Genomic DNA, 14,542 nt, shown 5'->3' on the forward strand with positions numbered 1-14,542 from the left:
AATTCACCCAACTTATTGTGGGAAGCTTGTGGAAGGCTCCCCAAAACTTTGACCCAAGTTATTTAATTTAAAGGAAATGCTGCCAAATACTAATTGAGTGTATGTAAACTTCTGACCCACTTGGAATATGATGAAATAAATAAAAGCTGAAATAAATCATTCTCGCTACTATTATTCTAACATTTCACATTCTTAAAATAAAGTGGTGATTCTAATTAATTTAAGACAGGGAATTTGTACTTGGATTAAATGTCAGAAATTGTGAAAAACTGAGTTAAATTGTATTTGGCTAAGGTGTATGTAAATTTCTGACTTCAACTATATATAAAAGGTCAGATTTCGTAACCTGATACATCTGATAATAAGCCCTGAGCTCTGTTGACATCGTGGTGCAGGTTTCTCTTTTGAGGATTTTACATATTGTGGTCGTCGTCTTTAAAGTTGCTTCCATGGGTCACAAAAAGCTAAAATAGCATGACACCAGCTGAAATAAATGTAAAATGCTTTGAAAATGTTTGGTATACGCTCAGTGCGCCATTGACATTTCACAGAGACACGCTTATTTTTGTGAGAAATCTTTGAAAAAGAACAGGAATGTCGAATTAGTATGAAAAGTGTATACTAAAATATGAAAATACTACACGTCATGTCTCTAAATTGATATCCATCTTACCTCTATATTGTATCTTTATCTTTAATTCTTGCTAGCTGATGCGATACAATACTTTGTTTCTCTGGCCTCCATTGATTTAGTCACCCTAATTCTGGCCAAGCTACAAGGGTAAAAACTTCAATACAGTTTGGACAGATTAGGATAGAGACCAGAAGTTTGGACCTTTTGAAAAGTATTCAGACCCCTTCACCTTTTCCACATTTTGTTACATTAGAGCATAATTCTAAAATTGCTTAAATTATTTTTCTCATCAATCTACACACAATACCCCACTTAATATAATGTTTACATACCCTACATTACTCTACTCATCTCATATGTACAGTGCCTTGCGAAAGTATTCGGCCCCCTTGAACTTTGCGACCTTTTGGCACATTTCAGGCTTCAAACATAAAGATATAAAACTGTATTTTTTTGTGAAGAATCAACAATAAGTGGGACACAATCATGAAGTGGAACGACATTTATTGGATATTTCAAACTTTTTTAACAAATCAAAAACTGAAAAATTGGGCGTGCAAAATTATTCAGCCCCCTTAAGTTAATACTTTGTAGCGCCACCTTTTGCTGCGATTACAGCTGTAAGTCACTTGGGGTATGTCTCTATCAGTTTTGCACATCGAGAGACTGAAATTTTTTCCCATTCCTCCTTGCAAAACAGCTCGAGCTCAGTGAGGTTGGATGGAGAGCATTTGTGAACAGCAGTTTTCAGTTCTTTCCACAGATTCTCGATTGGATTCAGGTCTGGACTTTGACATGGCCATTCTAACACCTGGATATGTTTATTTTTGAACCATTCCATTGTAGATTTTGCTTTATGTTTTGGATCATTGTCTTGTTGGAAGACAAATCTCCGTCCCAGTCTCAGGTCTTTTGCATACTCCATCAGGTTTTCTTCCAGAATGGTCCTGTATTTTGCTCCATCCATCTTCCCATCAATTTTAACCATCTTCCCTGTCCCTGCTGAAGAAAAGCAGGCCCAAACCATGATGCTGCCACCACCATGTTTGACAGTGGGTATGGTGTGTTCAGGGTGATGAGCTGTGTTGCTTTTACGCCAAACATAACGTTTTGCATTGTTGCCAAAAAGTTGAATTTTGGTTTCATCTGACCAGAGCACCTTCTTCCACATGTTTGGTGGGTCTCCCAGGTGGCTTGTGGCAAACTTTAAACAACACTTTTTATGGATATCTTTAAGAAATGGCTTTCTTCTTGCCACTCTTCCATACAGGCCAGATTTGTGCAATATACAACTGATTGTTGTCCTATGGACAGAGTCTCCCACCTCAGCTGTAGATCTCTGCATTTCATCCAGATTGATCATGGGCCTCTTGGCTGCATCTCTGATCAGTCTTCTCCTTGTATGATCTGAAAGTTTAGAGGGACGGCCAGGTCTTGGTAGATTTACAGTGGTCTGATACTCCTTCCATTTCAATATTATCGCTTGCACAGTGCTCCTTGGGATGTTTAAAGCTTGGGAAATATTTTTGTATCCAAATCCGGCTTTAAACTTCTTCACAACAGTATCTCGGACCTGCCTGGTGTGTTCCTTGTTCTTCATGATGCTCTCTGCGCTTTTAACGGACCTCTGAGACTATCACAGTGCAGGTGCATTTATACGGAGACTTGATTACACACAGGTGGATTGTATTTATCATCATTAGTCATTTAGGGCAACATTGGATCATTCAGAGATCCTCACTGAACTTCTGGAGAGAGTTTGCTGCACTGAAAGTAAAGGGACTGAATAATTTTACACGCCCAATTTTTCAGTTTTTGATTTGTTAAAAAAGTTTGAAATATACAATAAATGTCGTTCCACTTCATGATTGTGTCCCACTTGTTGTTGATTCTTCACAAAAAAATACAGTTTTATATCTTTATGTTTGAAGCCTGAAATGTGGCAAAAGGTCGCAAAGTTCAAGGGGGCCGAATACTTTCGCAAGGCACTGTATATGTATATACTGTACTCTATATCATCTACTGCATCTTTATGTAATACATGTATCTTTTAACATGTATCATGTATCACTTTAAACTATGCCACTTTGTTTACATACCCTACATTACTCATCTCATATTATATACTGTACTCGATACCATCTACTGCATCTTGCCATGCCGTTCTGTACCATCACTCATTCATATATCTTTATGTACATATTCTTTATCCCTTTACACTTGTGTGTATAAGGTAGTAGTTTTGGAATTGTTAGGTTAGATTACTCGTTGGTTACTACTGCATTGTCGGAACTAGAAGCACAAGCATTTCGCTACACTCGCATTAACATCTGCTAACCATGTGTATGTGACAAATAACATTTGATTTGATTTAATGACACACTTTTGCAAATGTATTGAAAATAAAAAACAGAAATACCTTATTGTGACCAGTTTCAGGAAAGTAGGCATTTGACGCACGTTACTACTTCACAGGAGCAGCATTCGAACGTAAACATATATTTTTTAATCAAAATGCGTTATTTAGCAGGCGCTATCGACAGATCAGTTGGAAAAAGTAATGGGCTACTTTCTGCACACGCCACAGTTAGTGTGAACCAGACCGACTTGACACAACACAGGTAAAACGAGATGAGGCTACAAGCAAAACAAAGTTAAATGGTCCCAATCTACCGTGAACCGTTCATTTATGTATACGGGTAAGAGTCTAGCTACATTTTCAGATCTACATTTCTCATTTGGTCAGAAAGTCATTTTTATTGCAAGTTAGTTAGCAAACATTAGCTTGCTGACTTGCTAGCTAACGTTACGTGTATGATCTGTGTAGTAATATTATTTGAATCAGAAATTCCATTTGCTAGTTATAGCCTAATGTTAGCTAGCTAACATTGAACCTAGTTTGTTAGCTTTAGCTACCTGCAGATTCATACTACAGCTATGACAATGTTTGTATTGGTAGTAGTATGAGATGGGATTATGCCGGTTCATTGTTTAGCTAGCTAAATGCCTAAACAAAAGAATTCACTTTGACTGGATTATTACATGACCCATCAAATTAGCCAGGTGTGTCTGGGGGTGGATATGGCCATCCATTGTATTTCATGAATTTTTTTTAAATTTTACCTTTATTTAACCAGGCAAGTCAGTTAACACATTCTTATTTTCAATGATGGCCTGGGAACAGTGGGTTAACTGCCTGTTCAGGGGCAGAACAACAGATTTGTACCTTGTCAGCTTGGGGGTTTGAACTTGCAACCTTCCGATTACTAGTCCAACGCTCTAACCACTAGGCTACGCTGCCGCCCCCACATGTGTACATGTCTAGACAATGGTGACCCATCCACTTAGCTAGATGTGGTTGAGGGATGGTTATAGAATTTCATTCACATGACCCATCAATGTAGACAAGTGTGGCGGGTAAGCGTCATCTAATAATGATCAAATATCAGGACACTTTCTGTTTTGGTATCGCTACTATGCAAGGTTCCACTTGACTGTACCGTTTACACCTTCTGTATCCTGTGCATGTGACAAATAAACGTAAACTTTATTTGATATAGCGTCTGTTTACCACATGGCCTCACATGTGAATCCTTGAAGAGATGGGTGGGGCTAAGCCTTAAGAGGGTGTGAACGATGCTGAATGGGTGTAGACAAAGAAGAGCTCTCCAGTACCAAAACATTCAAGGGCCATTTTCTCAAATGTGGGGTTATAAATGTATCAACTTTCAAACATAATTACGTTCCCATTGTTCCTCAACTGCAGTGTATCATATACGATTTTCTAGCCCCGAGTCTCTACTTTTATCCAATGTAAAAAACACAATTTCAAATTTTTCTACATAAGACCGAATCCAGGTGGTCGTCATATTTGCTATGATACTCGAAATTGAGCTCAGGTGCATCCTGTTTCCATTGATCGTCCTTGAGATGTTTCTACAACTTGATTTGAGTCCACCTGTGGTAAATTCAATTGATTGGACACAATTTGGAAAGGCACCTGTCTATATAAGGCCCCACAGTTGACAGTGCATGTCAGAGCAAAAACCAAAACACCAAGCCATGAGGTCAAAGAAAATGTCTGTTGAGCTCCGAGATAGGATTGTGTCGAGGCACAGATCTGGGGAAGGGTACCAAAACATTTCTGCAGCATTGAAGGTCCCAAAGAACACAGTGGCTTCCATCATTCTTAAATGGAAGAAGTTTGGAACCACCAAGACTCTTCCTAGATCTGGCCAGAGCCCGGACTTGAACCCGATTGAACATCTCTGGAGTGACCTAAAAATAGCTGTGCAGCAACGTTCCCCATCCAACCTGACAGACAGAGCTTGAGAGGATCTGCAGAGAAGAATTTGAGAAACTCACCAAATATAGGTGTGCCAAGCTTGTAGCATCATACCCAAGAAGACTCTATAGGTCAAGGCTATAATCGCTGCCAAAGGTGCTTCAACAAAGTACTAAGGGTCTGAATAGTTATGTAAATGTTACATTTCAGTTTTTTATTTTTAGTAAACATGCAAACATTTCTAAAGTCCTGTTTTTGCTTTGTCATTATGGGGTATTGTGTGTTGATTGATGAGGGAAAACAACTATCCATTTTAGAATAATGCTTTAACGTAACAAATTGTGGAAAAAGTTAAGGGGTCTGAATACTTTCTGAATGCACTGTATCGACACAATTAACATAGTATGTTACCCATTGGTCAAAAGATGCGTTTTTGATTCGACACTTTACACCCTATTCCCTTTATAGTGCCCTTATTTTGACCAGGGCCAATAGGGCTCTGAACAAAAGAAATGCAATATATAGGGAATAGGGTGCCATATTTTCTCTGGACAGTGATTTATATAAAAGCAGCGCTACCCAATGAGCTTGGTTAACAACAAGGCTTTGGCCCTCCCAATATGATGAAGCACTCTGTGGAGCATTTCATCTATGAAGATCGAACAGATGGCAGCGAATGGCTAATTGCTGTGTGTGTGTGTGTGTGTGTGTGTCAGCCAAGCCAAACCACCAGAGATCAAAGCGCCAGCCCAGCCTTTTAAAGTCATGTTTGGAACAGAACCACAGAGCTAGGAGCAATTTGCACTAGAAAGCAGTTCCACCAACATAGTGCCCTTCTAGGAAATGTCTTGCTTTTGGGTGAGTGCTTTTTAATATCTGTAAATGTAATTAGTTGTTTATTAAGTTGTTGGCTCAGTGATTCACAATGCCCAGGATGTTCATAATCACAGACTGCCTGATCTTAAAGCCTCATACATCCACTGCAAGATAAAGTACCTAGTAATTAAGCTAGTCATTAATGAACTATAAAAATGGATGAAGGATGAAGTTGACTAGATTTTCATTTATCCCTGACCAAGATGGCTTCCATTATCTGCTACATTCTAGAGTTATGAAGGTTTATGACATAGGTCACTCTAGTAATATTGCATTTCTATGGTGGAGGTTACCTGGCCATAGCTGCAGAAGGTAGTGCAGCACCTCGATGTGCTTCTTGAAGTGCAGGGCACTGGCCAGCTCTTCTGAGTCAATGAAGACGCGGTTGCTATGGCAGCTGGCCTCCTGGCGTTGGCTGAGCAGCACGGGGCCGAAGCACACTGCCAGGTTCTGACACGTCATCTTGTTGACGTCGTGGTGCGACGCCACCAGCTTCAGGTGGTCCAGCAGCCTCCGCAGGGTCAACTGGGATCACACAGACAGAGAGCATGCTGGGTCAGGGAGGCTAACACAACTGTACTGCGCTGCCTCAGATATGTTCTTTTTTACAGCATGGTTCCAGAAACTACAGGGAGGATTCGTAATCAGGCCAGCTCAGTACAGCTTGGTTTGGCTCAGGTACGGCTCAGTAGTGTGAAAAGCCCTTAAAAGGATCTTCTCCTTACCCTCTCCACCTCTGGCAGGTTCTCCAGCAGTCTGACAGTCTGCTCTGTGTCCGCCAGGTCGTTCTCACATCCTCCTGCTCCAATACGCAGAGGCCTCTTAGCCATGGAGTCTAACACAGCCTCATACAGGTGCTTAGTGATGAGTGGGTACGGCAACTCACGCAGGTAGTCCTTCAGCACACCTGGAGAGAGGAAGGGATGGACAGAGAGAAAGAGGGAGGGAGAGACAGAGACAAGAGAGAGAGGGGGGCGAGAGAGGGTGGGGAGAAGGAGAGCATGAGAAACCCTTTATGGAATGAACAGAATAATAAGCTCTGATTATAACAACTCTGGCAACGATGATGACAGCAACCAGATGTTACTTCAGAGGGCAGAAAAGATTTTCACCAGAAAGAAGACCATGAAGAACACCACTGTCTGTCTGTGCCATCTGGACCGGATTCAGGCTCGATCAGCTGGGCTTTAGATGCTTTTTTCACAGCTCAATCGAGTGAAACACACTACCTCTTATGTACTTCACAAGACAGCTTAAATACCTGACAAATTGCTAACAATATAATCTTTATGAAGAGACGTTATTGAGAAATCAAAGGCTTTTCTTCTCCCTTACTTTTACACAGCAGGCTGGGCCTGGTACACACTCTGCTGGCTGCCAAGAATTTTAGGACCCATTGTTGTGGTGGGTTCTGTTCTGGGGGCATCTAGGGCAATGCCTGATTGGAATCGGGCGTGACATGGCAGCCTGAGAATGTCGAAGAGGGGGTGGGGGGGACTCGATTCTGTGATGGTGCAGACTTTTAAACCTGTAACTCCAGCCACATTCAGCCTCCAACAGGCCCAGACAAAAGAGGCGAGCAAACATGAAACCCACACTGTCTGTCTCCACTAAGCCCCCTTAAAAGTATTTTATTTTCCTCAAAGGCAAGGAGAAAAAATAACAGACAAATATGGAAATAAAGAAAGACGTCTTGGCAGCGTGTCAATTCTCAGCGGTGGAATGGATGGATATTATTATATATTTTTCTGTGCTTAACGAGCCATCGCTTTTCAGAGCAGAGCTTTGAGTTGGGCAGTCAGTGGGTCCTCAGTGATTTGGAGACAGAGACTGAGGCTGTTTCAGTTAGTAACTACTCCAGGTCCATTACCATACAAAGACAACTTCAGTTCAGACACATGTACGTGACTAGATTGACAATAACATCCAGATTAAGCCACTGTAAATAGAGCTGCTTAATCAATTAAGCATGGCATATAACCAGTACAATCAGTACACTTAATTGGGTTTTGGCTTTTTTCACAACCGTTCTCCAGAGTATAACTACAACGGTATAAGAAGAACTTTATGTAAATTGTTACCCATATTTTATTTCTAACATACTACATTACAACTCATGGTCTAGTCGTCTTCCCTAACAGCTTTATAGGAGAAATAAGAGCATGAATCAATGTTCACTTTTTAATCCTGTCCAATCCCATTGTTTACTTAAGGAAGAGGGAGTCATTAACTTAATGCTGTCCAGTCTTTTTTAGACTGCCTGGTATAATCTCTATCCATGCTACCCTCTAATCCAGATGAAAAGCAAGCATGAAACAAAGAGCAGACTGAAATCATACTGGGGATCTGGGATCAGGCTGCTTTTTAGTGTGTGGAATAACCAGCATTTCCTCCCCAGAGATGGACTAATAAAGTACTATTCTATTCTACATACAGAGCATGTAGTCTGGCGGGAATGCAGTAGGTGGACTTCTGTTGACAGAGTGATGTAGATTCAGTCCACTGTTGAAAACTCCCAGATGCCCGTCAGGCTGAGTTGTGTTTTACTCATCACCAGACTCCTGCAGTTTAAGGATGGGATCTGCAGTAGGAGAAACAGCGCCACTGGCTGTCCCACTACAGCTGTTATAGGTTTCGTTGTCGAGCTGAGATTTTGTTGTTGTTGCAGTACATATTGTGCTCTTCAGTCGCGAGTGCAATGATGTCCGAGGTGACAGTGTCCATTGTTTTCAGTAACTTCTTTGTTGTTGTAATATCACAAACCAACATGGCCTTTTCAACATTAAGGATTCTAGCTTCAAACACACTGGCAAGAGCATAGTCTAGCGGTAAGACTGATTACAAATCAAATCTAAGGAAAATATATATAGTAGGACCCTATGTTAAAGATTTATACATACTGTATGCTCTTTAAAGTTGTTGCTGTGTAAGAAAGGATTTCCCTCCTATATCGCTCCTGACCTACATGACATAAAACTCAGGGGTGTGACCTTTTCTTTCCCTTCCTCTGTCCCTAACTCAGGGGTGTGACCGTTTCTTTCCCTTCCTCTGTCCCTAACTCAGGGGTGTGACCGTTTCTTTCCCTTCCTCTGTCCCTAACTCAGGGGTGTGACCGTTTCTTTCCCTTCCTCTGTCCCTAACTCAGGGGTGTGACCGTTTCTTTCCCTTCCTCTGTCCCTAACTCAGGGGTGTGACCGTTTCTTTCCCTTCCTCTGTCCCTAACTCAGGGGTGTGACCGTTTCTTTCCCTTCCTCTGTCCCTAACTCAGGGGTGTGACCGTTTCTTTCCCTTCCTCTGTCCCTAACTCAGGGGTGTGACCGTTTCTTTCCCTTCCTCTGTCCCTAACTCAGGGGTGTGACCGTTTCTTTCCCTTCCTCTGTCCCTAACTCAGGGGTGTGACCGTTTCTTTCCCTTCCTCTGTCCCTAACTCAGGGGTGTGACCGTTTCTTTCCCTTCCTCTGTCCCTAACTCAGGGGTGTGACCGTTTCTTTCCCTTCCTCTGTCCCTAACTCAGGGGTGTGACCGTTTCTTTCCCTTCCTCTGTCCCTAACTCAGGGGTGTGACCGTTTCTTTCCGTTCCTCTGTCCCTAACTCAGGGGTGTGACCGTTTCTTTCCGTTCCTCTGTCCCTAACTCAGGGGTGTGACCGTTTCTTTCCCTTCCTCTGTCCCTAACTCAGGGGTGTGACCGTTTCTTTCCCTTCCTCTGTCCCTAACTCAGGGGTGTGACCGTTTCTTTCCCTTCCTCTGTCCCTAACTCAGGGGTGTGACCATTTCTTTCCGTTCCTCTGTCCCTAACTCAGGGGTGTGACCGTTTCTTTCCGTTCCTCTGTCCCTAACTCAGGGGTGTGACTGTTTCTTTCCCTTCCTCTGTCCCTAACTCAGGGGTGTTTCTTTCCCTTCCTCTGTCCCTAACTCAGGGGTGTTTCTTTCCGTTCCTCTGTCCCTAACTCAGGGGTGTTTCTTTCCCTTCCTCTGTCCCTAACTCAGGGGTGTTTCTTTCCCTTCCTCTGTCCCTAACTCAGGGGTGTTTCTTTCCCTTCCTCTGTCCCTAACTCAGGGGTGTTTCTTTCCCTTCCTCTGTCCCTAACTCAGGGGTGTTTCTTTCCCTTCCTCTGTCCCTAACTCAGGGTGTTTCTTTCCCTTCCTCTGTCCCTAACTCAGGGGTGTTTCTTTCCCTTCCTCTGTCCCTAACTCAGGGTGTTTCTTTCCCTTCCTCTGTCCCTAACTCAGGGGTGTTTCTTTCCCTTCCTCTGTCCCTAACTCAGGGGTGTTTCTTTCCCTTCCTCTGTCCCTAACTCAGGGGTGTTTCTTTCCCTTCCTCTGTCCCTAACTCAGGGGTGTTTCTTTCCGTTCCTCTGTCCCTAACTCAGGGGTGTTTCTTTCCCTTCCTCTGTCCCTAACTCAGGGTGTGACCGTTTCTTTCCGTTCCTCTGTCCCTAACTCAGGGGTGTTTCTTTCCCTTCCTCTGTCCCTAACTCAGGGGTGTGACCGTTTCTTTCCGTTCCTCTGTCCCTAACTCAGGGGTGTTTCTTTCCGTTCCTCTGTCCCTAACTCAGGGGTGTGACCGTTTCTTTCCGTTCCTCTGTCCCTAACTCAGGGGTGTGACCGTTTCTTTCCCTTCCTCTGTCCCTAACTCAGGGGTGTGACCGTTTCTTTCCGTTCCTCTGTCCCTAACTCAGGGGTGTGACCGTTTCTTTCCCTTCCTCTGTCCCTAACTCAGGGGTGTGACAGTTTCTTTCCCTTCCTCTGTCCCTAACTCAGGGGTGTGACCGTTTCTTTCCCTTCCTCTGTCCCTAACTCAGGGGTGTGACCGTTTCTTTCCGTTCCTCTGTCCCTAACTCAGGGGTGTGACCGTTTCTTTCCGTTCCTCTGTCCCTAACTCAGGGGTGTGACTGTTTCTTTCCCTTCCTCTGTCCCTAACTCAGGGGTGTTTCTTTCCGTTCCTCTGTCCCTAACTCAGGGGTGTTTCTTTCCCTTCCTCTGTCCCTAACTCAGGGGTGTTTCTTTCCCTTCCTCTGTCCCTAACTCAGGGGTGTTTCTTTCCCTTCCTCTGTCCCTAACTCAGGGGTGTTTCTTTCCCTTCCTCTGTCCCTAACTCAGGGGTGTTTCTTTCCCTTCCTCTGTCCCTAACTCAGGGGTGTTTCTTTCCCTTCCTCTGTCCCTAACTCAGGGGTGTTTCTTTCCCTTCCTCTGTCCCTAACTCAGGGGTGTTTCTTTCCCTTCCTCTGTCCCTAACTCAGGGGTGTTTCTTTCCCTTCCTCTGTCCCTAACTCAGGGGTGTTTCTTTCCCTTCCTCTGTCCCTAACTCAGAGGTGTTTCTTTCCCTTCCTCTGTCCCTAACTCAGGGGTGTTTCTTTCCCTTCCTCTGTCCCTAACTCAGGGGTGTTTCTTTCCCTTCCTCTGTCCCTAACTCAGGGGTGTTTCTTTCCGTTCCTCTGTCCCTAACTCAGGGGTGTTTCTTTCCCTTCCTCTGTCCCTAACTCAGGGGTGTGACCGTTTCTTTCCGTTCCTCTGTCCCTAACTCAGGGGTGTTTCTTTCCCTTCCTCTGTCCCTAACTCAGGGGTGTGACCGTTTCTTTCCGTTCCTCTGTCCCTAACTCAGGGGTGTTTCTTTCCGTTCCTCTGTCCCTAACTCAGGGGTGTGACCGTTTCTTTCCGTTCCTCTGTCCCTAACTCAGGGGTGTTTTTCACATCAGGAGTCAGGATCAGAGCCTCCTCCATAACTGTACTCAAGACCCAACATGCCTCAACATAGCAGTGCAGAGTCTGCCGTTTGTGCATTCCTACACCACATAGCCATGGTGGTGCTGCAGATTTTATTCTACTAAAAAACAACTAAGTTTGCTGTGTCAAGCCATCATGGTAGGCACTTAAAGCATCATCCTGTCTCTCTCTCAATTCAATTCAATTCAAGGGACTTTATTGGCATGGGAAACATCTGCTTACATTGCCAAATCAAGTGAAATGGATAAACAAAAGTGAACAGTAAATATTACAATCACAAAAGTTCCAAAAGAATAAAGACATTTCAAATGTCATATTATGTCCATATACAGTGTTGTAACAATGTGCAAATAGTGCAAAACTGAGTGCAAAACTGAAAATAAATAAACATTAATATAGGTTAAATTTACAATGGTGTTTGTTCTTCACTGGTTGACCTTTTCTTGTGGCAACAGGTCACACATCTTGCTGCTGTGGTGGCACACTGTGGTATTTCATCCAATAGATATGGGAGTTCATCAAAATTGGATTTGTTTTCGAATTCTTTGTGGGTCTGTGTAATCTGAGGTAAATATGTGTCTCTAATATGGTCATACATTTGGCAGGAGGTTAGCAAGTGCAGCTCAGTTTCCACCTCATTTTGTGGGCAGTGTGCACATAGTGTCACGGGCGTCGAATGAAGAGGACCAAAGAGCAGCGTGGTGAGTGTACATATTCCTTTTATTTAGGATGATGACGATGATGATGCCGTCAACAAAACAATAAACAATACAAACAACCGTGAAGCTTAAGGGCTATGTGCCACAAACAAAGTTAACTACCCACCCCGAAGGAGGGAAAAAGGGCAACCTAAGTATGGTTGCCAATCAGAGACAACGATAGACAGCTGTCCCTGATTGAGAACCATACCCGGCCAAAACATAGAAATAAAGAAACATAGAAAACAAAACATAGAAAGCCCACCCCACATCACACCCTGACCGAACCAAATAGAGAAATAAAACGTCTCTTTGAGGTCAGTGTCAGGATTTGGCCAGGGTTGTTCCGGGTTTTGGTCACTAGATGCCCCCATTGTGCTTTTTGACCTCATGTTTTTCCCCTTGTTCCCCATTATTATTTTCACCTGTGCCTCGTTTCCCCTGATTGTATTTAAACCCTTAGTTTCCCTCAGTTCTGTGCTCTGTGTTTGTATGTTAGCACCCAGCCCTAGTGTTCTGTGTATTCTTGTCGTTTCCGGTGGATGCTCTTGTGGAATTCTGTTTTGTTTTTGAGTATCTCTTGAGGCTTTTTTGTGCTATTCCTACCACCTTTTGGATTTGCCATTTTTTGTATTGAAGGACTTCTCCTTTTTTACTTTATTAAATACACCGTCTTAAGTACTGCTGTGTCTGCCTCATCTTCTGGGTTCTGCTGACTATTCGTGGCTCAGTTGGTTAAGTGACTGTTTCTCACTCCGGAGACCCAGGTTCGTAACCGGGTCCTGACAGAAACACAGAGCCAAAAATGAACCCAGAGGCAGCCAGTTCCCAGGACCTTTTTGCCATGCTGTCCCACCACCAGGAGACTGTCCAACGCCACGAAGCCGCCCTGGTTCAGCAAGAGGCCTTAATGGCTAGACATTCTCATCTTCTGTCGGAGATGCTGACTTCCATTAAGCAAATCTCTGATCGTCTTACCCCGGCAACAGTTCCCGTCCCAGTACCTCAGATTCACGTACCCATGGCAGTTAACCCCCTGGCTGAACCTCGTCTTCCACCTCCCCAACGGTTCTCAGGTGATCCAAGTGCTTGTAAAGGGTTTCTCACCCAATGTTCTCTCTCCTTTGAGCTACAACCCTCGTCGTTTCCCACCGACCGGTCTAAGATCGCTTATATCATCACCCTGCTGTCGGAAAAAGCCCTGGCCTGGGCTACTGCTGTGTGGGATGCCCATAGTTCCTGCTGTGCCAGCTACTCTGCCTTTGCTGAGGAATTCAAACGAGTGTTTCAAGGCCCAAGCAGTGGTTCTGACTCAGCCAAACAGCTCCTGACTCTCCACCAAGGTTGGCGCAGCGTGACGGACTATGCCATCCAGTTCCGCACGGTGGCAGCAGCAAGTGGCTGGAACAACGAGGCGCTCACGGTGTGCTTTCTGAAAGGCCTTTCCGACACTATCCAAGATGAACTGGCCACTCGGGAACCACCGGACAATCTCGAGTCCCTGATCAAGTTGGCCTCACGCATTGACCAGCGTCTGAGAGAGAGAGAACTCAACCGTAGACCTCTAGCCCCTATCAGTCCTAGCTCCGAGTCCCCACCTTTATCCTCGCTGGCTCCATCGGAACCCATGCAGATTGGACACATCTCCCAGGCTGAGAGAGACCGCCGGATGAGGGAGCGACGCTGTCTATATTGCGGCAAACCGGGCCATTTCCGTTCCACGTGTCCCGGGCTCCAGGGAAACGCTCTGTCCCGTACAGACCGGGGGGAACTGTAACGGGAAACATAACCTCCTCCCATCCGTCCAACTCCCGTCTGCTCATTCCAGTCACCCTCTCCTGGGACAACCACAAGCTTCACCTTCAAGCCTTGGTAGACTCTGGAGCCGCAGGTAACTTCATGGATGGTGTCTGGGCGAAGGAGAATGGCGTTCCCTCTGAATCTCTATGTGAACCCATGAGGGTCACTACATTGGATGGAAGCCCTTTGGGATCTGGACTTGTCACTCATGTCACTACCTCCTTGCGACTTTCAGTTTCACAACACCAGGAATTGATGAACTTTCATTTGATCTCCTGTTCCGAGTTCCCTCTCGTCCTTGGATACCCCTGGCTTCACAGCCATAACCCTCACATCGACTGGTCTGTGGGCACTATCAAGCAGTGGGGTCCTACGTGCCAAGCTACTTGTATTTTCCAGAATTCCCCGAGTTCTACTCCCGAGTCTTTAGAATCCATCGACCTGACCCGAGTTCCCGAGTGTTACCATGACCTCAAACTGGTGTTTAGCAAACAGAGGGCTACCATGCTACCACCCCATAGACC

At 44.4% G+C, this 14,542-nt stretch overlaps 1 protein-coding gene across 2 annotated transcripts in view; it reads right to left on the minus strand.

The window, feature by feature from the left end:
* Positions 1 to 14,542, minus strand: part of LOC135513149 (rho GTPase-activating protein SYDE2-like) — an 85,795-nt gene that overhangs the window by 19,038 nt on the left and 52,215 nt on the right. For both annotated transcript variants that reach the window (XM_064935906.1, XM_064935903.1), the window contains exons 5-6: positions 6,521 to 6,702; positions 6,089 to 6,320 (exon numbers count right to left, since the gene is read on the minus strand). In XM_064935906.1, coding sequence (XP_064791978.1) covers positions 6,089 to 6,320; positions 6,521 to 6,702 — 414 coding nt within the window. The remainder of the gene's footprint in view (positions 1 to 6,088; positions 6,321 to 6,520; positions 6,703 to 14,542) is intronic.

Source organism: Oncorhynchus masou, chromosome 24, assembly GCF_036934945.1.
Source record: "Oncorhynchus masou masou isolate Uvic2021 chromosome 24, UVic_Omas_1.1, whole genome shotgun sequence".
Classification (NCBI taxonomy): Eukaryota; Metazoa; Chordata; class Actinopteri; order Salmoniformes; family Salmonidae; genus Oncorhynchus; species Oncorhynchus masou.